This window comes from Chiloscyllium plagiosum, unplaced genomic scaffold (genome assembly GCF_037043375.1).
Source record: "Chiloscyllium plagiosum isolate Xiang-an unplaced genomic scaffold, Cpla_swu_hap1 HiC_scaffold_25, whole genome shotgun sequence".
Classification (NCBI taxonomy): domain Eukaryota; kingdom Metazoa; phylum Chordata; class Chondrichthyes; order Orectolobiformes; family Hemiscylliidae; genus Chiloscyllium; species Chiloscyllium plagiosum.
Window position 1 is genome coordinate 10546311 of NW_028270163.1, and position 27663 is coordinate 10573973.

Consider the following 27663-nt stretch of genomic DNA (forward strand, 5'->3'; position numbering starts at 1 on the left):
GGGAAAGACCACCAATAGAGTCACAGATGTACAGTACAGAAACATAGCCTTCAGTCCAACTCATCCATGCCAACCAGATATCCTAACTTAATCTAGTCCCATTTGCCAGTAGTTGGCCCATATACCTCTAAACCCTTTCTATTAATATACACATCCAGATGCCTTGTAAATGTTGTAATTGTACCAGCCTTCACCACTTCCTCTGGCAGTTCAATCCATACATGGTCCACCCTCTACGTGGAAAACATTGCCCCTTAGGGCCCTTTTATATCTTTCCCCTCTCACCCTATACCTATTGCCCTCTAGGACTCCCTCATCCCAAGGAAAAGACCTTGTCTATTCACCCTATGCCCCTCAATTTTATAACCTCTATAAAGGTCACCCCTCAGCCTTCAACACTCCAAGGAAAAACAGCCCCAGCCCATTCAGCCTCTCCCTGTAGCTCAAATCCTCCAAACCTGACAAGTCTTTTCCAAGCCCTTCCAAGTTTCACAACATCCTTCCAATAGGAAGGAGACCAGAATTGTACATAATATTCCAAAAGTGGCCTAACCAATGTCCTGTATAGCCACAACATGACCTTTCATGTCCTATACTCAGTGATTTGCCCAGCAAAAGGAAAGCATACCAAACGCCGTCTTCACTATCCTATCTACCTGCGACTCCACTTTCAAGGAACTATGAACTTGCACTCCGTCTTTGTTCAGCAACACTCCCCAGGACCTTACCATTAAGTGAATAAGTCCTGCTCCGATTTGCCTTTCCAAAATGAAGCACCTGACATTTATCTAAATTAAACTCCATCTGCTACTCCTCAGCCCATTGGCCCATCTGATCAAGATTCTGTCGTAATCTGAGGTGACCTTCTTCACTATCCACTACACCTCCAATTTTGGTGTCATCTCCAAACTTACTAACTATACCTATGTTCACATCCAAATCATTTTATGTAAGTGACAAAAAGCAGTGGACCCAGGACAAATCCTTGTGGCATATCACTGGTCACAGGCCTCCAGTCTGAAAAGCAACACTCCACCACCGTCATCCAGTTTCCCTATCCCAGTATCAGTTGAAGCAAACACTCAGACACAGTATGGTTTACCTCCTTAATGTATTCTGGGCCCTGGAAGGGAGAGAGAATGATCACCCACGTGCACAGAGACATGTTCTCGGTCTTCTCTCGAACCGAACAGATTCTTTATGAATTATATAGTCACTTACAGGGAGCAGCATCCAAATAAGGCAACATCTATATTGATTGGGTGACCGTTACAATCAGTGAGCATCAACAGCAAAGACTAAACCATCTGGCATTAAACAATAGATGTTCTTAACCCTGTAAACTAGCATTTCATAATGGATGCTTTCACATTGTTAACCCACTACCTTTGCCTCCAGCACCTCATTATATACTGCAAGTTCTTATCAGGCCAAAATCATGCTAGCTGAGCCTTTGTTATACAATCCAAAACTTAACTTTTTCCATACCTGCTCATACCTTTTATACTTTCTCACTACGACCCTGTCTTCTACCTTTGAGCCAGTTCTGTGTCCAAATGGCCAGTTCTCCCTGTATTCCATGAGATCTAACCTTGCTAACCAGTCTCCCATGGGGAACTTTGTCAAACACCTTACTAGTACTATTTTGTGTGAAATGACTATAACAGATTCTCATGGTCGTGACTGGCTTCTTTTGCAGGGTCAAGAGTGTGGTGCTGAAAAAGCATCTCCAAAAGCATCAGAGCAGCAGAAGAGTATGTTTCGGGCAAAAGCCCTTCATCACGATCTCGACTGATCTCCAACATCTGCAGACCTCACCTTCTCCTTCCTTTGCTGGGTGATGATTTACCAATTTCACTACAAATCCAACACCAGTTAGTCCAGAGTTTTAAATACATTACATTATATTACAGTGTGGATTACATTACATTACAGTGTGGATACCTTGCATCAGAGACAAAGAATCAGTTTTCAACCAATGCCATGCCTCAAAAAACATTAACCTCCTCCACCCTGTAGATCGCTGCCATCTCCAATGTCCCTTTCATCTCCAAAGATTTGAAATTATTACCTCAATATTGTAGTCCAAGGACCACTAACAGCTTCTAGTTCCTTTTCCAAGCAGTCACCTTCAGTATCATCCTTAGACCCCCTACTGTAACTCACCTAAATACAGCCCCTTGACGTCAACTCAAAATACATACATTTATTCCTCTGCTGACAAAACTCATCTCTACACCTCTCTACTGATTAAATATCAAGTAGTGTAGTTAACATCCAGTACTGCATGAACAGAAATTCCCTCTACTTAACGCTGGAGGAAAAAAAAAGGGAAACTGTCAGAAATTCTACTTCTTAGCCAACAATTCCATCCTTGTCCCTCACAAACGTCTGAGATGCACTAGTACAAAGAACAATGCATCACAGGAACAGGTCCTTCAGCCCTCCAAGCCTGCGCTGACACATCTTGCCCTTCCATACTAAAACTGTCTTCACTTACAGGATCCGTATCCCTCTATTCCTTTCCTAGTTATATAGTTATCCAGCTACTTCTTGAATGCTGCTAATGTGTCTGTTTCCACCATCATCTCTAGCAATGCGTTCCTGGCACTCACCACAGTTTGTGTGAAAACCTTTCCTCACACATCTCTTTTAAACTTTGTGCCCTCTACTAACTGACCCATCCACCCTGTGAAAAAGCTTCATACTTTCCATTCTCAGTACCATTCATAAATCTTATAACTTCTATTAGGTCGTCCCTCAACCTCCTGTGTTCCAGTAAAAACAAACTCAGTCTATCCAATCTTCCTTCAAAGCTAAAATCCCCCATACCAGGCAACGTCCTGGTAAAGCTTTTCTGTACCCCCAAGTATCCACATCCTTCTGGAAGTGGTAACCAGAACTATATGCAATATTCCAAGTGTGACCTAACTAAACTTCTACAGAGCTGCAGCATAACATTCCTAACCTTATACTCAATGTCCTTTCCAAAGAGGCAAACATGCCACAGGCCTTTTTAACTACCTCATCTACCTGCACTGCCACCTTCAGTGATCCGTGGACGTGCACACCAGATCCCTCTGCGTATCAATACTCTTCAAGGGTTCTGCCATTCACTCCACCTGTATTTAAACTTCCGAGATACATCACCTCGCATTTGTCTGGATAAAACTCCATCTGCCATTTTTCTGCCCATGCCTCCAACTGATCTATATCTAGCTCTAATCTGACAATCCTCCTCGCTATCTGCAACTCCAATCTTTGTATCATCCACAAAACCCATCAATTAGACTGGCTAAGTTTTCCTCCGAATCATTTATGTAGACTACAAACAGAGGTCCCAGCACTGATCCCTGTGGAACACTAGTCACAGCCCTCCATTCAGAAAAACATCCTTTCGCCGGTACACTTTGTCATCTATAACTAAGCCAGTTCCATCTTGCCAGCTCACCCCTAATACCATGTGACTTTACCTTTTTGTACCAGAATGCCACGAAGGACCTTGTCAAAGGCTTTACTGAAGTCCATGTAGACAATATTAACTAGTTTCCCCATCATCTCCATCACCTCCTTAAAAAAAACTCAAGTTAATAAGTCATGACTTACTCCGCACAAAACCATGTTGCCTATCATTAACAAGTTCATTTGCTTCTAAACACATAGATCTTATCAAGTTTTGAGAAGATTCGTAACTCAGGTTGAGGTTCTGGGTGTAGGTTTGCTCACTGAGCTGGTTGTCTTGTTTTCGGACGTTTGGTCACCATACGAGGTAGTGGCCCATTACTTATGTGTTTAGGTTTCCTTGGGTTGGTGATATCATTTCCTGAGGTGATGTCGTCATTTGTTTTTCTCAGGGAGTGGTAAATGGGATCCAAGTCAATGCGTTTGTTGATAAGAGTTCTGGTTGGAATGCCATGCTTCTAGGAATTCTCGCACGTGTCACTGTTTGGCTTGTCCTAGGATGGATGTGTCGTCCCAGTCGAAATGGTGTCCTTCCTCACCTGTATGTGAGGATACTAGTGAGAGTGGATCATGTCATTTTGTGGCTAGTCGGTGTTCATGTATCCAAGTGGCTAATTTTCTGCCTGTTTCAGTTCTTGCAAGGTATTTTATAAATGACATTTTTGCTTGTTGTCTGTATAGGGTCTTCCATGTTCATTAGCTGCCGTTTTAGTGTGCTGGTGGGTTTGTGGGCTACCATGATGCCAAGAGGTCTGAGTACAAAATACCTTGCAAGAACTGTAACAAACACTACATTGGACAGACAGGCAGAAAACTAGCTGCCAGGATACATGAACATCAACTAACCACAAAAAGAAATGACACACTCTCACTATTATCCTTACATACAGATGAGGAAGGGCACCATTTCAACTGGGACAACACATCCAGCTTAGGACAAGCCAAACAGAGACACTTGCGAGAATTCCTAGAAGCATGGAGTTCCAGTTGAAATACCAACAAACACATTGACTTGGATCCCATTTTATCACTTCCTGAGAAAAAGAACAGGAAATGTCACCAACCCAAGGAAACCTAAACACAAATAAAAAGCAGGCCATACCACCAGTGCTTCATCTGGAGGCTCACTGATGTTACCTCGTATGGTGACAAAATGTTTGAAAACAAAACTTCCAGCTCAGCAGGCAAATCTATATCCAGCATATAGATCTTCCAGAGAATCTTTTCCAATAACTTACCTACCACCAGTGTGAGATTCAAAGGCCTGAAATTTCCAGGATTACCCTGGTTACCCTTCCTAAACAATGGGACAACATTGGCTATTCTCCAGTCCTCTGGTACCTCACCTGTGGCAAAAGAGGTACAAAGATGTTTGTTAACGCTCCAGCAATTTGTTCTCTTGCCTTCAAAATTCTGGGATAGATCCTATCAGGACTCAGGGATTTATTTACCTCAACATCTTCCTTTTTGACAGTAACCTGGCTTAGAAACCTGGCGCTCCCTTCTCAGAAATCAGCCTCCACCTCTTCCTTTTTTGGTGAATACCGAAAAAGTATTCACTTAGGACCTCACCAACCTCTTCTGGCTCGACACAGATTCCCTTCTTTGTCCTCGAGAGGCCCAACCCCTTCCCTGGCTACCCTCTTGCTTTTTATATAAAAAAAAAGCTTGGGATTCTCCTAACCCTATTTGCTAATGACTTTTCATGAGCCCTTTTAATTCCTTGTTTAAGTTCTTTCCCACTTTCCTTATATAATTCAAGGGCTTAGTCAGTTCCCATCCTCCTAGACCTTATGTATAATTCCTTTTTTTCTTTTGAGCAAGGTCATCCAAGATTCACGTAACTTGCCATGCCTATCCTTCATTCTGAAAAATGTGTTGTTGGAAAAGCGCAGGTCAGGCAGCATCCAAGGAGTAGGAGAATCGACGTTTCGGGCATAAGCCCTTCTTCAGGAATGCTCATTTTTCAGCTCTGATCTCCAGCATCTGCAGTTCTCGCTTTCTCCTATCCTTCATTCTCCCAGGAATGTGCTGCTCCTGAACTCTTATCAACTGCCATTTGAAATATTTCCACATCTCCAATGTAAATTTGCCCTCAGAATAGTTGCAGCCAATCAACATTCTCTAGTTCCTGCCTAATATTGTTGTAGTTCACCATCCCCCAATTTATCCAATGACTTCATCCAAGAGTTATCCATATCCAAGAGTATCTTAAAACTCATAATATCATGGCCACTACTCCAAAAAAGCTCCCCACTCAAACTTAATTCGCCTGGCTAGGCTCATTTCCCAAAACCAGATCTAGTACAACCCTTTCTCTGATTGGACTGTTTACATATTGTGTCAAAAAAAAAAACCCTCCTGAAATGGTCCTTATAAATTCTGCCCCATCCAAGCCCCTAGCATGTAGTGAGTGCCAGTCAATATAGGAAAAAGGTAAAATCACACACAACAACCCTGCTGTTATTACATCTTCCCAAAGTTTGTCTATATATTCTCTCCTCTATCGCCCATTGGCTGTTGGAAGGCCTGTATTGTGATGTCACCTACCCTATTCCGGAGTTCTACCCATATTGCCTCACTACACGAGTCATCTGATGTACTACCTTTCAGTACAGCGGTGAGATACTCCTTTACTAGTAATGCAACTTCCCCCAACCCTTTACCTCCCTTCTATCATACCTGAAACATCTAAATCCTGGGACAGTTTCCTGTCCCTCTTTCAGCCAAGTCTCCGTAATCACAATAATGTCATAGTTCCAAGTACTAATCAAAGCTCTACATTTATCTACCTTGCCTATTATACTTCACGCATTAAAAGACATGCATTTCAGACCACCTCCCCTGCTCTTTTCAGCAGTGTTTCCCTGCCTGCTCTTAAGTCATATTTGCCTTAGTTTCCACCTCCCTCAATTTCTATATCTACCTGCCTCCTCTGGTTCCCATCCCCCTGCCACATTAATTTAAGCCCTCCCAAACCAGTCTACCAAGTATTCCCCCCACCAAGGGCATCAGTCCAAGTCCTGCCCAGGTGTAACTAGTCTAGTTTGTACAAATCCCATCTCCCCAAGAACTAGTCCCAATGTCCCATGAATCTGAAAACTCTCCTGACACCATCTTTTCAGTCACATGTTCATCCTAAATATCCTGTTGTTTCTACTGACTAGCTCATGGCAGTCTTAGTAATCTCAGGAATATTAAGATGCTTTGGGGACCTACATTTCAACTTTCTTCTTAGTTCTCTATTCTGCAATCAGTGTTAAATGCATGGATGAAATTTAAGGCACATATCTGTGCCATCATTAGACTACCAATTTCCAGACTAACAACAATGTCCAGCTCTTCTCATCCATGCCTTTGTGATCTCTGCAGACTTGATTTGAAACCTTCAAAACTCTGCTGCTTGTGTCCTAACTCAATTTGTATTCGGTTCAGCCATCCTGGGATCACTGACCTATATGACTCTAGGTTGGATTATGCCTCGAATTACAAATGCTTATTTTCATATTCTCCCTGGCTTGGAACCTCCCTTTCTCAATCTCCAACCTCTTGGAAATACTCCAAGAACATACCTTCTGATGTTTAGGTTACCTCCCTGCATCTCTCTATCACCGTACCACCTACCATATTACCCTTCCCCAAGGGACTTCCTAAATTTTCCTCCTTGACCAAGTTCACCCCTTGGTTCTTAACTATTTGACTTAATATATGTGTCGCAGTGCCATATTTAGTTTTATAATGCTGTGAAGTGCCTCAAAACAGAATTACAGCAAAAACACTATGTAAATTCCTCGAATCCCTACAATGTGGAAGCAGGTCATTTAGTCCACACCGACACACCAAAAAGAGCTTTCCAGCCCGACTTATCCCCCCCATTCTTATAACCCTGCATTTTCTATGGCTAGTCCACCTAATCTACACATTCCTGGATACTATGGAGAATTTAGAATGGCTAATTCACCTTACCTGCACATGTTTGGACTGTGGGAGGAAACCAGAACATCCTGAGCAAACCCACACAGACATGGGAACAATTTGCAACTCCACTCAAATAGTCACCCAAGGCTGGAATTGAACAGAATCCCTGGCGCTGAGAGGCAGCAGTGCTAACCACTGAACCACCATGCCCCCAAATTAAAATATTGTGGCTCCAGGATTTGTTACCTATTTATTCAATTGCAGAGTTTTTGGCAATATGTTGTTCACTGATGATCAATTCAGTAGCTGACGAAAAAAGCAGCAGCATGGAAACGACTGAAAAGCAGTTCTAACTTAAGTAAACATCTCGATCCAACTGACTAGCTACCAAATTGATGATTTTCCGCAATCAACATGATATCATCACTATAAGCCAAGAATTTTAAGAAAAATCACCTCATTCTGTGATTTGGATGCTTGATCCATAGAATTTATTCCTCATCAACTTTTTTTCCACCCACACATCTCTGCAGAGTTATCTTGTCTATTTCTGAATGAAAGATTTTGGATGAAAAAGGTACTATATAGTGTAAGTTTGCATATTAGGAATAATCTATTTTGGCACATATTAAAAGGATACATCTGTTATAATTAAGCTTGTTTATTGATGGAACCTGGTGAGATTTGCTTTTATCCTAGATAGTGGCAAAAGTCAAGCAAGTTAATTATCTTAGTGATTCAACTGGTTGTTTATAAATGTGAAGTGTATAAATAGGTTGTGAAAACACAGGGTTCATATCCAGCAGATTCTTCCCATTTGGGGCCTTGTGCAAGAATTTTGAATTCAGTAAATGGAACATTAAACATGGATTTACTTTAATTGGTAAAGGTTTAAAAAAAAAGGGTTAGATACCAGGTTTCTCCTGCTACAAAACACAGGAAGCAGCTAAAACTATCCTGCAGATGGAGGTGGTACCCCAGACTGAGTTACCAAATTTATAAAGGCACAAAGGCCATAGATTTGTCAAAGAGTAAAAATAAGAACATTCTGCAAAAGCTAAACAAACATCAGAGATAATTAACATATAGTTAGAGAAATGTTAAGGACTTTGCAGAGTGAATATATGAGGTTAAGTAGAATGTTAAAAAAAACACCAAAAGTCTAGAATGCACTGCCAGGGGTGGCGGAGGCAGATACAATAATGGCATTTAAAGGGACTTTTAGGTAAGCACATGAATATGCCAGCAATGGATGATTACGGACCAAGGGCAGGCAGAAGGTATTAGTTTAGTTTGACATTACGTTTGGCACAATATCGTGGGCCAAAGGGCCCATTCCTGCGCTTCAGTTCTATGTTCCCTAAGTTCTAAATAGTAATCACTGGTTTACTTCCAGCATCAAGTTCTATACAGGGGTGCTAAATAACAGTGAAAACAGAAAGATAGATGAAGATGGTTCGGAATCAGAAAGGAACAAGTTACAGTAGAACCTTGATTATCTGAACGAGACAGGGGGGGGAATATTTTGTTCAGATAATTGACCTGATGGTAAACAAGCCGTAATTTAGGAGTGCCGGTTATCTGAACATTTCCCGGTTATCCGGCAACGCACATCATAATGCCATTTAACCGATACCAATGCTGAGCTGCCTCATGCCTTTTTTTTAATGGGACCTTGAGATCTTGTTCAGATCATCGATTTTCGGACTATCAAGGTTGTACTGTAATTAGAAAGGACATACAAGCCCAAGTCAGAAAAGGGAGTAACTCTGAAGAATTAAATTGCATTTATTTCAATGCAAGAGGTCTTATCGGTGAACTCAGGGCACATACAGTAACATGGAACTGGAACATCATAGTTAGTACAGAAACTAGGCTGAGGGAAGGACAACACTAGCAGTTCAATGATCTGGGTTTTAGATGTTATAAGGATAGAAAGAGAGACAAGAGAGGAGAGGGAGTGACGTTTTTGACTAGGGAAAACATTACTGGTATAATTAGAGAAGGCATTTAGTGAAAATACATGGGTTGAAGTTAGAAATAAGGGATGATCACCTTGATGGGAATGTACTGTAGTCAGAGGGAAATTGAGAAGCAAATATGTAGAGATCAAATATAATAAAAGAATAGCAGTTCAGAGGCATTATGTTCCTGTTAGAATGAAAGACAAGGCTGATAAGATTAGGGAACAATAGATGAATGAATGATAGCAATTCTAGTCAAGAGTAAAAAAACCATTTAGACACAGACAGCTTAAATCAACTGAATTACTTGAGGACAGGGGCATTCTTAAGACGATCAGGAAGGCAAAAAGGAGATGAAATAGCCTTGACAGATAAGATTAAAGATCAGCCAAAACATTCTACAAATACATTAAGAGCAAGAGAGAAACGAGAGAGATCGTAGGCCGCCAAGAAGATCAACCAGTTTGTCTGTGTGTTGAGATGGGCAACTTATTAAATGAAGATTATGTTTGTTTTTACTGTTGAGAAAGAAATGGTGGCTGGAGACTCGGAAATAAACTAATGATTTACAAACTGCTCACATTACAAAACAGGAAGCGCTGGAGGTCTTACAAAACAAAAAGGTAGATAAATCTCCAGGACCTAATCAAAATGCTGTGGGAAGTTATGGAGGAAATTGTACGATTTCTAGCAGAAAGTTTGTATCATCTATAAACATAGGTGAAACACCAGAGAACTGGGGGTGCTATTGTTGTGCCTTTACTTAAGGAAGACTGCAAGGAGAAGCCTGGGAACTACAGATCGGTGAGTCTGACAACCTTGGTGGACACGTTGGAAGTGATTCTGAAAGATAGGATTTACATGCATATGACGAAGCAAGGAATGATTAGGAACAATCAGTTTTGTGTGAGAAATTAATGTCTCGAACTTGATTGAGTTTTTTTGAAGAGGTGATGAAGAAGATTGAAGGTGGCAGGGTAGTAGACATCATCTATATGGACTTCAGCAAAACATTCAACAAGTTTTTGCACAGTAGACTTATTAGCAAAGTTAGAACACAGGATTCAGGGTGAACTTGCCAATTAGATACAAAATTGGCTTTATACTAGGAAAACAGGGTGGAAGTGGAAGTTTGTTTGTTTGGACTGGAGGCCTGTGACCCAGCAGTGTTCCACAGGAATCAGTACTGGGTCCACTTTTGTTTGCCATTTATACAAATGATTTGGATGAGACTATAGGAGGTATGTTTTGTAATTTTGCAGATCACAGCAAAATTGATGGCATCGTTGACAGTAAAGAAGGTTGTCTACGACTACAAAGAGATCATGATCAAATGGGTCAATGGACTGAGGAGTGGCAGATGGAGTTTAATTTGGATAAATGGGCAGTATTGTATTTTGACAGTGCAAACAAGGACCGGACTGACACAATTAATGATAGGGCATCGGGTAGTCATATAGTCAGATGTACAAAACGAAAAGAGACTCTTTGGTCCAACTCATCCATGCTGACCAGATACCCCAAATTAATCTAGTCCCATTTGCCAGCACTTGGGCCATATCCCTCTAAACCCTTCCTATTCGTGTACCCATCCAGATGCCTATTAAATGTTGTAATTATACCAGCCTCCACCATCTCCTCTGCCAGTTCATTCTATGCAGTGTTGCAGAGACTTAGAGGTTCAGATATACAGTTCTTTGAAATTTGCGTCACAGGTAGTCAGGGTTGAGAAGGCAGCATTTAGCACGCTTGCCTTCATTGCTCAGATCCTCAATGAGTTGAGATGTCATGTTTAGGTTGCACAGAACATTGGTGAGGCCTCTTCTGGAGTACTGTGTCCAGTTCTGGTCACCCTGTTATAAGAAGGATATTATTAAATTAGAGAGAGCTCAGAAAAGATTTATCAGGATGTTGCCAGAAATGGATGGTTTAAGACATTAAAATGAACTTGAAAGACTGGAGCATAGCAAGGTTGAGGGGTGCCCTTGGAGGTTTATAAAATCATGAGGGGTATAGATAAGATGAATGACAAGAGCTTTTCCCTCCGGTGGGTGTGTTTAAAACTAGGGGTGTATATTTTTAAGGTGAGAGGAGAAAGTTTTAAAAAGAACATGAGGGCAATTTTTTTTCAAATCAAAGTGGTTTGTATGTGAAATGAACTAAGAGAAAATGGTGGAAGCACGTACTGTTATAACGTTTGAAAGACATTTGCGCAAGTTCCTGAATAGAAAAGGTTTGGAGGATAATGGGCCAAACGCAGGTATGTGGAACTCGTTTAATTCGGGAACATGGTCGGCATGGACTGGTTGGACTGCAGAGTCTATGACTGACTCTGACTCTATATTGGTAGCATTTGAGTCGAGAGTATGGTGCTGTGTGGGAGAAATGTGGAAAAAGCACTGCAGTAGACTAATTAGCAAATGAGCAAAGTCAGGCAGCATCAGAGGAGCAGAATAGATGTTTCAGACATCAGCCCTTCATCAGGAAAGTCATGCCCTCAGTCTTGTCCATAGCATTTGGGACTGAGGGCAAGACAAAAGGGAACAGGTACGAAAAGTGGTGAATTACTTGAGGTAGTGAGAAATAAGTTGCAGCTAAAGCAGTTGAAGCAATAAAGGGAAGTTGAATGAAAAGAATCACAACTTATGTAACAAACGAAAGAATATAACATCTGGAACTAAAGACTCAGGAGAGAGGAAAAGATAGAGAAAATTCAGAAAATAAAACCAGCACAGGAGGGCGCAGATTTAAAAAACAAAAGACTTCATATGCAGAAGATGGCTCTGATTAGGAAAACTCTAGCCACAATCTCAAATCCTGTAAGAAAAATATTTAAGTTTATACAGCCCTATCAAAATTTGTGAAGGATGTCAAATCATTCTTTTTATTTGACAAAAAAAAACAGAAGAAATTATAAAAAGGAAAACTGGAAACTGCCATGCAAAGCAAGTTAAAAGGTAGAGCACAAGATTTATGTATTACTGTCAAACAAGGTCTCAGTGGATTATGAGGCTATAAAAAGGCTATTGGAGTGGATGAGCTAGTTCCTGAAGCATACCGGCAAAAGTTGAAATTTGATCAGCCTGGGAAAATCTACAATGAAGTTGAAACAATAAAGTATTTCTGACTAGCTGTATTGGCATTAGGAGTAAATACCATATGCAAAATCCTCAGATAAAATTATTCCAGAAATCACTACTTTTGGATGATTACAACCTATGTTGAAAACCAGGAGGTTGTAACTGCAAGACATGTGGCAGAGATGGCTAATGAGCATGAGCACACACATAAAACAAAAAAAAACATTTTTTCCCTGTCACACCCATATTCCGGAGAATCCTAAAAGGTAGAACGGTGAAGGGAAGACAAATTACTAGGATTAAAAAAAAAGGAGGGTGGGAAGAAACAGTTGGAATGCTACAAGATCTCTTCATGTCAGAAAGGAAAGCCCTGGGGGGGAAAAAGGGACAGTTGAAGGCCCACTGCGTTACTGTTGTGAAAATGTGGAACACCTTCACTCAATGCTGGAATTTACATGGAAAGTCCATGGGGTTTACTGGGGTTCACAAAAAAATCCAAAATAAAGAACTCTAATACTAGAGATCAAATTGCAGCTTTGGCAACACAATCAAAGGCAAACACTGCTGAGGGGACAGGAAAGGTGATTAAAGTAGAGCTATAAAGATTTTTAGCGAAAGTAAGGTAAAACTTCTCTCTTCAAAAGATTAGGCTAAAAAAAGAGATTCAGGAGCTACTAAACCTCCTTTGCTGGAAAGGGGCTTTTTATTCCTCTCAAGGGTGCACAATGTTAAAAGTCTTAACAACAGGTAGTGGAGAGCACATATCTCTTCACTTGGAATGTGACCTTATGTCCTGAACAGTGATGGTAGGAGCTATTCAGAAATCACCTATGCACAAAGCTGACTTATTCCTCGGTAATGATTTGGCTGGAGTGAAAGTCACAGCTTTGCTTATAATCCAAGTATGAGTGAGGCTCAAGCAGGAACAGATTCAAGGTATTTGTTTCAGCAAAAGAGAGAGGGATAATTCAAAAGAAGCACTTTGTGTCATTTTTAACAAAGGTCAGAAAGCAGATCAGGAGTTAGTCAATTCAGCATACAATGAAATAAAAGCTAATGGAGTTCCAGAGCACCATCATATTACAAACAAAGTCTGGATGGGAAAGTAGAAATATCTTCACACATCTGCAGATGAGAAATAGACAACTGTTCATCAGATAGTGGTAAAATCCAGTTATAGGAAGAAGACATTGAGTAGCAGTACAGGAAATCCTACAGTAGAACATACAGAAAACTCAAGCAGCAATAAACAGGTATTTTACTTGCCCAAGACCTCATAAGGACAGCACGGTGGCTCAGAGGTTAGCATTTCCACCTCAGTGCCAGGGAGGCAGTTCAATTCCACCCTCAGGCGACTGTGTGGAATTTTGTACGTTTGCCATGTCCACTTGAGTTTGCTTTGGTCTCCTCCCACAGCCTAAAGATGTGCAGGTTAAATGAATTGGCCATGCTAAATTGCCCAGAGTGTCCAAAGATGTGCAGGCTAAGTGGATTAACCACAGGAAATGCAAATTACTGGGAATGGGGGTCAGGGGTCGGTCTGGGTGGGAAGCTCTTCAGAAGGTTGGTATGGACTCAATGGACCAATGACCTGTTCCATCCAGTAGGGATTCTACGATGCTACAATTTCTGTAAAATATGCCATCCATGTCAGATAGTGGGAAAACCTCAAAGTAATCAAACTGGCATCTTTAATACCATACCCATTTTTGAAGAACCATTTATTCAGTGTTCGTAGATGGTGTAGGACCATACTGAAAATGAAAGCAGGCCATCAGTACTTTATGATTATAGATATGACAACTGATTTCCAAACCTACTCCTTTGGAGGATAAGTACACCTAATATAGTGGTGGAAATTTTATTCATTCATAAGTCTATGGGCATCACTGGCAGACAGTGTCAATTACATTACTGTAGGTCTGCAGTCTGCGTAGGCTAGACCAGGTAAGGATAGCTGTTTCCTTCCCTAAAAAGGACATGAGTGAACCAAATGAATTTTCCCAACAATGAAATTAGACTCCTAGTTACTTTTTTTTTAAAAAAAGCACATCAAATTTGAAGGGCTTATGCCCAAAAGCGATCGATTCTCCTGCTCCTCGGATGCTGCCTGACCTGCTGTGCTTTTCCAGCACCACACTCTCGACTCTGATCTCCAGCCCTCACTTTCTCCACCATCTGTCATGGCCGGATTCAAACCTAGGCGTTACCAGGGTCTCTGAATTAACAACGCAGCAGGTCAGGCAGCATCCAGGGAACAGGAGAATCGACGTTTCGGGCATAAGCCCTTCTTCAGGGCTCATTCCTGAAGAAGGGCTTATGCCCAAAACGTCGATTCTCCTGTTCCCTGGATGCTGCCTGACCTGCTGCGCTGTTCCAGCAACACATTTTCAGTTCTGATCTCCAGCATCTGCTGACCTCACTTTCTCCTCTCTGAATTAACAGTCCAGTGATAATGCCATTAGATTATCATCTCACCCAAGTTTTAATAATTTATGGTCCAACAACGGAAATAACATTGGATCCTTGGTCTGACTGCATGTCAAAAAACCTTTTAGAACATGTTACTTTGGCATTTAAAAAAGTGAACTCCACTATACACCGTCCAGAAAAAAAAAGGAGTCTGTGTGATACTACTAAGTACATGATAATGGTCAAGTCTTACTGCCCTGACTATGTGCAGGACTGGAACAAAATATTATTTTTTTTATTATTATTTGCTACCAGATATTGCCTTAAAATAGTCTACTGGGTTTAGTCTATTTGAATCATCTATAAGCCAAAAGTTAAGAGGTCTATTAAAACTGTTCATAAGGAGGCTTAGACAAAGTAACAGTCCCTCAATGTTGGATTGTATACCCAAGCTTCGAAGGAGACTCACAGGAGCATGCAAAGTAGTGCAAGAGCACTTAAAAATCTTTCAGGCAAAGATGAAAGGATAGGTAGACAACATTATGCAACTAGAATATTTCAAGCAAAAGACAAAGTGTAACTACCCTTACAAGTTCAATTTCAAAAAGCAGTTCAAATGACCCATACCAGATGGTTAGGAGGGTTGGTGAAGTGACTAATCTGGTCGATATCCACCTGTTAATCTGAAGAATCGGTCACGCCATGCTCTCAGAACCCCGATGGGAAGTGCACTGGAAACCAAGTCCCACTATCCCACGTATCACCACAAATGTGAAGACTATCAAGACTATCAAATGTGAGGATACTTAATTTGCTCAACTGTGGCCATCATAAATGAAAAACTCAATGTGCTTCATCAACAAGCAAAAACAACTGACTTATTATAACAAACTTATCCTTGAACAAAGGAGCAAAATTGATCAATTGCTAAACATGTAAACTTAAAATACACCCATTCAAATTCAAACATGTACCTATTCAATCACCTATCAGACAAATAAGACAGTTCTGCAGAAATATTCGGGTAGAAAACACAAGCTAAAAAAGGAACAAATTCTATCTATCTATCAAGAGTCCAATCTGATGAAGTGACTTTCTTAGTTCTTTTGGTATGAATTCCTGTTGTCAACTACAGCAATCCTTAAGTCATAGCTACTCAGTTTTCAGTAAAAACATCTTTCCAGAGTCTTTTAATACTAGTTTTCTTCCACTCTCAGAGAAACAGAGATCCTGCTTAGCTTGCAAGCACTTGGAGGTATGGCTTACTGCTCTTCTCAATTTTGAGACAAACTGCTGCTACTCATCATCCCAGAAGTTGTTGCTGGACAGTTTAAATTTTCAACCCAAGAGGCATTTGCCTCAAAAATATCAAACACAGCACCGTCAAAAGTTACACAACTTGTGTAAGCAATAAATGAACAATATTATTCTACTTAAGAGTTGAAAAATAAAAACTCATCAAAACAACAGTCCAAAGTTCCATTTTGCAGTTTAGATTTCAAATAAAATATGCAATTCTGAGCAACAATTCTGTTGAGGACATTCAAAGATTTGAAACTGGATGATGGGATTTTTGCTCACCCCAATCAGAAAGGTTTGCCCTGATCCAGAGTATGTGGCCCCAATTCTGGAGTGCAAAGCCAGAGGGAGCAACTTCTTGCTCCCTACCCCAGTCAAGCCCATTTCAACAAATCATATAAAAATCACAGAATGCACACAGTGGACACAGACACTGTTCAGCCCATTGGGTCTGCATCAACCTGCTGAAGAGTATCCCATCCTATCCCTGTGATCTCACATTTATCATGGCTAACCCATAAGCCTGCTCATTCAACTATAGGGCGATTCATCATGGTCAATCCACCTAACTTACACACCTTTGGACTGTTGGAGGAAACCAGAGCACCCGTTTGAATCCCATGTACACACTGGGAGAATGTGCAAACCTCACAGTTGCCAGAGGTTGGGATCAAACCTGGGCCCCTGGTGCTGCAAGGCAGCAGTACTAACCACTGAGCTACCATGCTACCCATTATTAACAAATAAAGTGCTACTTCCACTTATTAAAACAGAATTGTATCAATTCTCATTGTACCAAGTCAGTGGCAGCATGGTGGCTCAGTGGTGCTGCCTCACAGCGCCAGGGACCCGGGTTGTTGCCTTGGGTGACTGTCTTTGTGGAGTTTGCACATTCTCCCAGTGTCGCGTGGGTTTCCTCAGCATGCTCCTGTTTTCTCCCACAATCCAAAGATGTGCTGGTCAGGTGAATTGGCCATGCTAAATTGCCCATAGTGTTACGTGCATTAGTCAGGGGTAAATATAGGCTAGAGGAATGGTGATTTACTCTGAGAGGACTTGCTGGGCCAAAGGGTCTATTTCCATATTGTAAGGAATCTAATCTAAATCATTTTCTTTCCAATTCATTCTTATTTTGAAGATGGGAAGACAAAGAGACACAAATGTAAGACTTTAAGCAAGAGTCATAGGTGGATTTGGGACAAGAATATGAGAAAAACTTCTCTTTTCAAAACATGTTAAAAGCAAGCATTCATAGTGTGGAACCCAATACCTACAAGAGTCATGTAAGCAGAGAGTATCAATTACTTCAGCAGGAGTGGATATACACTCGAAGGACTGCTCCAGAGAGCTGGCACAAATTCAATGTGCAATAATGACCATGTGCTGAAATTCATTAACAATCTTGTCCATCAATATTTCATGCAACTTTCTCCAGGCAAGACAACCTTCCAAATCTGAACTCATTGTTAACACGAACAGTGGAGAGCAGCAGAGTTCTAAATCCATCCCATTTTGGTAGCTCTTTGCCCATCTGAATCTCATGCTCAAGAACTCCCCTCTCTCCTCCCCATAAACACACTCCTTAAAATATGCTCCAACAAGCTTCTGGTCATCACCTTGATAACACTGTTGATGTGACTTTGAATGCCTTCCTACATTAGAGTTGCTACACATTAGGTGGCTCTTTGTTGTTGTTGTTGTTGTTGTTGTTATTTCAGTGCACATTTTGAGCCCAAAATACAACAATACATCAGATCGTTGATCCAATTAGTTCCTTTTACAGAACCAACCAGATACGATTTCTTACTCAATTATCCTTTTATTTTCCTCTTTGGTACAGAGGTACTTCCTGCTTCAATTATAATTCTTAATGTACAATACTCCACCAGGTCATAACAGTATGTAGAAAGGGGTTTTCCTGCTCTCTGTCCCAAATCATCTCATACTTCAATTATGTCCCTCATTCTAGGGCTCTTAGACATTTTTCTCTACCACTGTTACATGGAATCACATCCGTCAGATTAACCTTAATCTTAGCTCCACAACAAAAACATTGATCTATTTCCTTATCATTATCCAATTTAAAAGGTGAGCTGTGGAGAACAGTAACACCTTGGCCCAAGAAACTCCTATTCAAATCCCGCTGCAGGACCTGATGGCAAAAGGGGCTTTTTTTCAAATACACAATAATGGAAGGCAAAAGCAAAAAAGATGCAGGAATACCAATTGGAACACAACACACAGAACAAGTTAAATATTTACTTCCAAGACTTTAGATGTCTAAATAATGTTTCAAAAACAGTCTAAAATGAATATTAAATGCAAATCTCGCTAATTAATTATCCAGAAAGTTAAAGCTGCAAGAAGTAACCACGTTGCTTTACAAATTCTATGACTACTTATTTATGAAAGGTGATAACGTTAAAAATATTTATTTATACACTTAATGGCAAGGCCCTGGGGAATGCTGCTGAACAAAGAAACCTTGGAGTATAGGTTCATAGCTCCTTGAAAGTAAAGTCACAGGTTGATAGGATAGTGAAGAAGAAAGTTTGAGAGAAGATTTGTAGCACGGGTGCTCGTTGTTGTGGTTCTGTTCGCCGAGCTGGGAATTTGTGTTGCAGACGTTTCGTCCCCTGTCTAGGTGACATCCTCAGTGCTTGGGAGCCTCCTGTGAAGCGCTTCTGTGATCTTTCCTCTGGCATTTGTCGTGGTTTGAATCTGCCGCTTCCAGTTGACAACCAGAAGCGGCAGATTCAAACCACTACAAATGCCAGAGGAAACATCACAGAAGCGCTTCACAGGAGGCTCCCAAGCACTGAGGATGTCACCTAGACAGGGGACGAAACGTCTGCAACACAAATTCCCAGCTCGGCGAACAGAACCACAGCAGTGAAGAAGAAATTTGGTATGCTTTCCTGTATTGGTCAGAGTATCAAGGACAGGAGTTGGGAGGTCATATTGCAGCTGTACAGGACATTGGTTAAGCCATTTTTGGAATACGGCATGTAACGCTGGTCTCCTTCCTATTGGAAGGATGTTCTGGAACTTGAAAGGGTTCAGAAAAGATTTACAAGGGTATTGCCAGGGCTGGAAGATTTGAACTATAGGGAGAGGCTGAGTAGGCTGGGGCTATTTTCCCTGGAGCGTCGGAGGCTGAGGGGTAACTGCATAAAGGTCTATAAAATCATGAGGGGCATGGATAGGGTAAATAGACAAGGTCTTTTCCCTGGGGTGGGGGGAGTCCAGAACTAGAGAGCATAGGTTTAGGGTGAATGGGGAAAGATAAGAGAGACCAAAGAGGCAACTTTTTCACACAGAGGGTGGTGCATGTATGGAATGAACGGTCAGAAGTACTGGTGGAGGCTAGTACAATTGCAACATTTAAACGGCATCTGGATGGGTGTATGAATAGAAAGGGTTTGGAGGCATATGGGCCAGGCGCTGGCAAGTGGGACTACATTAGGTTGGCATATCTGGTTAGCGTGGACAAGTTGGACCAAAGGGTCTGTTTTCGTACTGTACATCTCTATGACTCTATAATGCAAGAATAAACAGTTGTAAAATCTAAAGTCAGGCACTTTATAGCGAATGACAGATTAAATAAATAGTCAGTTCCACACCCAAACCTCACATTCTCTTATGCCCAATAAACCAAGTCTCCCAGGCATCTGTAAAGTGTCAAGAGGTCCAGTGACAACAGAATTTAAACTGGCACCACAGACATAAAAATTAACCAAAGTATTTACAAAAAGACATACTAAACACATTTTCACAGGAGGATGAGGTCAGAGCTGAATCGGCCTTGCCAGCCTTACTTCCCATTTCATGCAGCCCCCAACTACATCAGTTTCTCTTCCTGCAGCCCATTCCTCATGTCTCACCCCACCTGACTTTGAGCTTCAGCTCCCACGTGCCTCCATCCTGGCCTCGCCTGACAACATTTCACCAGTTTCAGTAGCCCTGCCTGTAACCTTCCCTATACTGCTTCAATGACTGCGTCTCTGTCTCTCTCTAGCATGATACATTTGAAGAAAAGGTGTCTCACTAATCCTGTCACTTTAGGGCATAATCTGTTCTAGCTCTTTCAAAGAGCTATTCTATTAGTTCCTCCTCTTTGTCTTTTGTCCTACAAATTGTTCTTTTTTAAATATATATGTGGTTAACTTTTGAAAATTACTAAAATCAGTACTGACCTTGAAGCAACTATAAACAGGGCAGCACGGTGGCTCAGTGGTGAGCACCGCTCACTCTCTGCACCAGGGGCTCTGGTTAGATTCCAGCCTTAGGCGAGTGACTGTGTGGAGTTTGCACATTCTCCCAGTGTCTGCGTGGGTTTCCTCCCACAACCCAAAGATGTGCAGGTTAGGTGAATTGGCCATTCTAAATTTCCCATAGAGATCAGCAATGTGTAGGGACATTAGTCAGGGGTAAATACATGATGATAGGATTGGGGAATGGGTCTGGGTGGGTTACTATTCGGAGGGTCAGTGTAGACTTGTTGGGCCAAAGGCTATTTCCACATTGTAGGGATTCTATGATTCTATGAAGCAAACAAAGTAATTGCTCTTACATTTTCTACTCAGATTTATGAAGCCCTGGAACTGGTCTATTTATTTAAAAGCCTTATTCACTTGCTCTGCCACCTTCAAAAAGATTGGTGTGTGCAAACCAAATCTCAATTCCTATAGTTGACAAGAACTCTCCTTATTTTCATTTTACTCAAAACCATCCTTCAAACTCAAATGATGAGTTACAATTCATGCATCATTTCAACACATGGACATTGTCAAATTTTAGGTACCCTGGGGTCGGTGAGTCCAGAACTAGAGGGCATAGGTTTAGGGTGAGGGGGGAAAGATGTAAAAGAGACCTAAGGGGCAACGTTTTCACGCAGAGGGTGGTACGTGTATGGAATGAGCTGCCAGAGGATGTGGTGGAGGCTGGTACAATTGCAACAATTAAGAGGCATTTGGATGGGTATATGTATAGGAAGGGTTTGGAGGGATATGAGCCAGGTGCTGGCAAATGGGACTAGACTGGGTTGGGGTATCAAGTCGGCATGGACAGGTTGGACCGAAGGGTCTGTTTCCATGCTGTACATCTCTATATGACTATGTATAGTTGCAAAAAATAAAATAAAATTTTCGCAAAACTGAAGAGAATCAGGAACAATAATCTCCATGTGCTATTACATTCAAACAATTCCTCAGCATTATGCTTATGCATCAATAGTTACGCTTTAAAATAACATACCAGTAGCCATAAAATTTATCGCATTGCTACTTGTGAGTTGAAGTCCCCAGTTGCAAAACTAATAAGTGTTCTCTTTTACTGACACCTGGGGTTAGTTAACAATTCAGCAGAAAAACTAACATTTTGTAAAACAATGTTTCAATTTATATGGCAATTATTTTTCATTTCAAAAAGTATCAAAAATGGTGAAATCCATTTCAGTTAAGAACGTACTGATTAAAGCATTGGAATATTTCAAATCAACCAAGAAGAAACTTCACTTACCGATTCATCCAAAGCGTAACGTAGACAGCCATGTTCATATAACACAAAGAATCTGCGCTGCCATTTCTAGATGTTGGGGCAGAGGAGAAAAGAAAAAAAGTTATAAACTGTAACAGTGGGGTTCAAAATTTCACTGAACTATTTTGATAGGAAATTATTTGCTGTGTATTTAAAAGTAAAAAAGTTTATTCCCTCAGTTTAAGTCATGCTAAATAAATGTATCTCGCTATGAAGCTTTTCATGAAGGAAGTGAGAATTTCCATTAAAGGGGAGGTAATGGCCTAGTGGTACTATTAGGAGTTTGACTGTGATGACCAAGATATCTTTACAGCATCCTTGAACATAGATGAGGTCCCAGAGGACTGGAGAACACTGTCCCTTGTTTAAGGGTAGCAGGAAAGATCCAGGTAATTATAGACCGGTGAACCTAGCATCAGTTGTAGGGAAGCTACTGAAGATACTGAGGGATAGGATCTATTTACATTTGAAGGAAAATGGGCTTATCAGTGATAAGCAACATGGTTTTGCACAGGGAAGGTCATGTCTTACCAACTTAATAGAAGTCTTTGAGGAAATGAAAGTTGATTGATGAGGGAAGGGTTGTAGATGTCACAGAGTCAGAGATGTACAGCATGGAAACAGACCCTTCGGTCCAACCCGTCCATGCCAGCCAGATATCCCAACCCAATCTAGTCCCACCTGCCAGCACCCAGCCCATATCCCTCCAAACCTTTCCTATTCATATACCCATCCAAATGCCTCTTAAATGTTGCAATTGTACCAGCCTCCACCACATCCTCTGCCAGCTCATTCCATACACTTACCACCTTGTGAGTGAAAAAGTTGCCCCTTTGGTCTCTTTTATATCTTTCCCCTCTCACCCTAAACTTATGCCCTCTAGTTCTGGACTCCCCGACCCCAGGGAAAAGACTGTCCATTTATCCTATCCATGCCCAATTTTGTAAACATCTATAAAGGTCACCCCTCAACCTCCGACGCTCCAGGGAAAACAGCCCCAGCCTGTTCAGCGTCTCCCTGTAGCTCAGATCCTCCAACCCTGTAACTTGTAAATCTTTTCTGAACCCTTTCAGGTTTCTATTCTTTCCGATAGGAAGGAGACCAGAATTGCACACAATATTATAACAGTGGCCTAACCAATGTCCTGTACAGCCGTAACATGACCTCCCAACTGCTGTACTCAATACACTGACCAAGAAAGGAAAGAATACCAAACGCTGCCTTCACTATCCTATCTAACTGCGACTCCACTTTCAAGGAGCTATGAGCCTGCACTCCAAGGTCTCTTTGTTCAGCAACACTCCCTACGACCTTACCATTAAGTGTATAAGTCCTACTAAGATTTGCTTTCCCAAAATGCAGCACCTCACATTTATCTGAATTAAACTCCATCTGCCACTTCTCAGCCCATTGGCCCATCTGGTCAAAATCCTGTTGTAATCTGAGGTAACCCTCTTCGCTGTTCACTACACCTCCAATTTTGGCGTCATCTGCAAACTTACTAACTGTACCTCTTATGCTGGCATCCAAATCATTTATGTAAATGACAAAAAATTGAGGTCTCAGCACCGATCCTTGTGGCACTCCACTGGTCAGAGGCCTCCAGTCTGAAAAACAACCCTCCACCACCACCATCTGTCTTCTACCTTTGAGCCAGTTCTGTATCCAAATGGTTAGTTCTCCCTGTATTCTATGAGATCTAACCTTGCTAACCAGTCTCCCATGGGGAACCTTGTTGAACGCCTTACTGAAGTCCATTTAGATCACATCTACTGCTCTGCCCTCATCAATCATCTTTGTTACTTCTTCAAAAAACTCAATCAAGTTTGTGAGACATGATTTCCCACTCACAAAGCAATGCTGACTATCCCTAATCGGTCCTTGCCTTTCCAAATACATGTACATCCTGTCCCTCAGAATTCCTTCCAACAACTTGCCCACCACCGAGGTCAGGCTCACCGGTCTATAGTTCCCTGGCTTGTCTTTACCGCCCTTCATACATGAACTTCAGCAAGGCATTTGATGAGATTCCCCATGGTAGGCTGATGGAGAAAGTGAAGTCACATGGAGTTCAGGGTGTACTAGCCAGATGGATAGAGAACTGTCTGGGCAACAGCAGACAGAGTAGTGGAAGGGAGATGCTCAAAATGGTGAACTGTGACCACAGGGATCAGAGCTGGGACCACAGTTGTCTGTGATAGACATAAATGATCTGGAAGGTATAGGTGGTCCAATTAGTAAGTTTGCAGATGACACTAAGATTGGTGGAGTAGCAGATAGTGAAGGGGACTGTCAGAGAATGTAGCAGAATATAGACAGATTGGAGAGTTGGGCAGAGAAATGGCAGATGGAGTTCAATCCGGGCAAATGCGAGTTGATGCATTTTGGAAGATTCAATTCAAGAGTGAACTATACTGTAAATGGAAAACTGATGTAGAGAGAGATCTGGGTGTTCAGGTCCATTGTACCCTGAAGGCGCAACGCAGGTCAATATTGAGTAGTCAAGAAGGCATACAGCATGTGTTCCTTTATCGGACGGGGTATTCAGTACAAGAGCTGGCAGGTCATGTTACAGGTGAATAGGACTTTGGTTCAGCCACATTTGGAATACTGCATACAGTTCTGATAGCCACATTACCAAAAGGACATGGATGCTTTGGCAAGGGTGCAGAGAAGGTTCACCAGGATGTTGCCTGGCATGGAGGACACTAGCTATGAAGAGAGGTTGAGTAGATTAGGATTATTTTCATTAGAAAGACAGAGGTAGGGGGGAAAGAGACAGGCAGACCTGACTGAGGTCTACAAAATCATGAGGTATACACAGGGTGGACAACAATAAGCCTTTTTCCCCCCACAGAGTGGGGGACTCAATTACTAGTGGCCACGAGTTCAAGGTGAGTGGGGAAAAGTTTAAGAGAGATACGCATGCAAAGTTCTTTACACAGAGGGTGGTGGGTACCGGGAACACATTGCCAGCAGAGGAGGTTGAGGCTGGCACAATAGTGTCAGTTAAGATGTACCTGGACAGATACATGAATGGGCAGGGAGCAGAGAGATACAGAGCCTTAGAAAATAGGTGACAGGTTTAGATAGAGGTTCTGGATCAGTGCAGATGTAAAAGACCACAGGGCCTGTTCCTGTGCTGCAATTTTCTTTGTTCTCTTTGAACCAACTATTGCCATTTGTCAGAAAAACACATCTGATTGCCTTTTAGAGAACAAAACGGCTTTCCTTCCTTGGTCTAGCTTATAGGAGACTCCAGAGGTCAGTGAGGACTGCAAATGCTGGAGAGTCAGAGTCGATAAAGCACGGCACTGGAAAAAGCACAGCAGGTCAGGCAGCATCCAAGGAGCAGGAGAGTTGACTTTTCAGGTGAGACCCTTCATCAATGCTGGGGATGGGGAAGGCAGTTGGCTGGTGGAAAAGATAAATGGGATGGCAATAGGTGAGCAAAGGGAGATAGTGATTGCCATAAATCAGTGGGAAGGGTGAAACAGATAGGTGGGAAGGAAGTTGGACAGGTGGGTCGGGTCAAAGGGGCAGTGCCAAGTCGGAGGATTGGATCTGGGATGGGGTGGGGGGTAGAGAGATTTGGAAACTGGTGAATTTATTGTTGAGGCTGTGTGGTTGTCAGCTCCTGAGACAGAGGAGGTCTTCTTCCTCCAGTTTGTGGGTGGACTTGTTTAGGTGGAGAAGGAGGCCTACAATGGGCAGGTCATTGGGAGAGTAAGAGAGGAGTTGAAAAAGTTGGCCATCGGAAGATAGGGTTAGTTGGGGTATACGGACCTCTGAACCATTCCACAAGTTTGTGCTCTGTCTCTCTGACGTAGTGAAGACCACATTAAGTAAATGAGATTCAAGGATGTGCTTGTAAATCTCTGCCAGATTTGGCATCATCTTTTGGGGCTTTGGATGGATTTTCCTCTGCAAAACCTGCCCCCCTCCCCCCTGCCCCCCTCCCACCTCACCTCTGTCCAAGGCCCCAAAGGATCATTCCAAATTCCTTCCCACTGACCTATCACAATAACCTCCCATCTGCATCCACTTAATCGCCAATGCACCTACCTTTCCCCCAGCACCATGCTTTATTGAGTTTTTTGTGATTCCAGACCCACAGCAATGTGTGGTTGACACCTATCTGCCCTCGGAGCATTTAGGGATGAGTAATAAATGCTGACCTGGCCAAAGGGCACCTACATCCTGTGAATGAATAAATTAAGTAATTTATTTTAATGCCAGTTGCTTTACCAAGTCCTTCACCTGGTGCTACAGATGCCTGACATAAGATTTTCTGCTTCTAGAATGTGTTTATGAGTGGGGAAAAAAACAGCCCAAGAGAAGAGGTTTTATTGGAACCAGGGAATTTTCATTAAGTCAATAATTCAGGTAGCTGTAAAATATTATTTCCAAGGTTATATGGACAATCATAATTTCTACTTTTATAGAATCATAGAACGTATTACCATGAACAGCTTCTCAGAATTCGCAGAAGGCTTTCAAGAAAATTCCAGTTTTAACGTCAGATTAAATTTCAAACTATTAGGATCTTCTCTCATTCCTAGCTGGTACAAATCACAGTTTAAGGACAATTTAAACTTGCACAATGTTTCCTAACCATCACTCTGGTAAAAATCTGCACTTTTTTCACATAATAAAGTCAATATTTTTAAAAAATTAACAATGACATTGTGCACGATTTTCAGAAAATGAGGAGAACTGTTACAGTACAGCATAACATAACAGGTATAGACTACCCCAACACTTTTCTCAATTAATCACCTTGTGTAATCCCACTGTCTTGCTCAATCCTGATAAGTTGTTGCTTGAAAAAATAAGTTAATTCCTATTTATAAAGAAAATGAACAGAATCTCACTTTTTCTTGCTTCAAGACCCAAAGCAGTAATATGCAGTTTCCTCTCCCACCAGAATTCTTGTCACTTTCTTAGTTCCGAATTTTATTACAAAAACAAAGTTTAAGGACACAGTCTTTCGAGCTAGGTGGAAGTCATGTAACCTGCTCTGAATTCTCCTGACAAGGCAACTACCTGCGCGACAGCATCACAGCACAGAGAGATTCTTTGGTCCAACTCATCTGCTCCAACCAGATAATCCCAATCTGACCTAGTCCCACTAAACCTTTCCTATTCATATACCCATCTAGATGCCTTTTAAAAAGGTTGTAACTGTACCAGCCTCCACCACATCCTCTGGCAGCTCATTCCATACATGCATCGCCCACTGCGTGAAGACGTTGCCCCTTTGGTCCCTTTTATATCTTTCCCTCTCACCTTAAATCTGTGCTCTCTAGTTCTGGGCTCCCTTCTCCAGGAGAAAGAACTTGTCTATTTATCCCATCAATGCCCCTCCAAATTTTAATAAACCTCTAAGGTCACCCCTCAACCTCCGAATCTCCAGAGAAAACAACCCCAACCCTTTCAGTCTCTCCCTGTAGCTCAAATCCTCCAACCCTAGAAAAATCCTTCTAAGACTTTTCTGAACCCTTTCAAACATTTCACAACATCCTTATGATAGGAGGGAGACCAAAACTGCACACAAATATTCCAAAAGTGGCCTAACCAGTATCCTGTATAGTCGCAACATGACCTCCCAACTCCTATATTGAATGCACTGACCAATGAAGAGAGGCTCATCAAACACTGCCTTCACTATCCAATCTACCTGCAACTCTACTTTCAAGGAGCTATGAGCCTGTCGTCCTAGGTCCCTTTGTTCAGCAACACTCCCCAGGACCTTACCACTAAGTTCTAAGATTTGCCTTTCCAAAGTGCAGCACCTCACATTTATCAACATTTAAGTCCATTTGCTGCTCCTCAACCCATTGGCCCATCTGATCAAGGTCCCATTGTACTGTCATAACCTTCTTTATTGTCCACTACACTATTTCGGCGTCATCTACAAACTTACTAATCATACCTCCGAATCATTCATTTAAAATGACAAAAAGCACTGGACCCAGCAGCAATCCTGC

At 41.7% G+C, this 27663-nt stretch overlaps 1 protein-coding gene across 1 annotated transcript in view; it reads right to left on the bottom strand.

Annotated features, from left to right (window-relative positions):
• The window catches only part of mpripb (myosin phosphatase Rho interacting protein b), a 333783-nt gene that overhangs the window by 232157 nt on the left and 73963 nt on the right, over positions 1-27663 (bottom strand). Inside the window, exon 3 of the mRNA XM_088000357.1 lies at positions 21656-21721. Within this exon, the coding sequence (XP_087856483.1) occupies positions 21656-21721 (66 nt within the window). The remainder of the gene's footprint in view (positions 1-21655; positions 21722-27663) is intronic.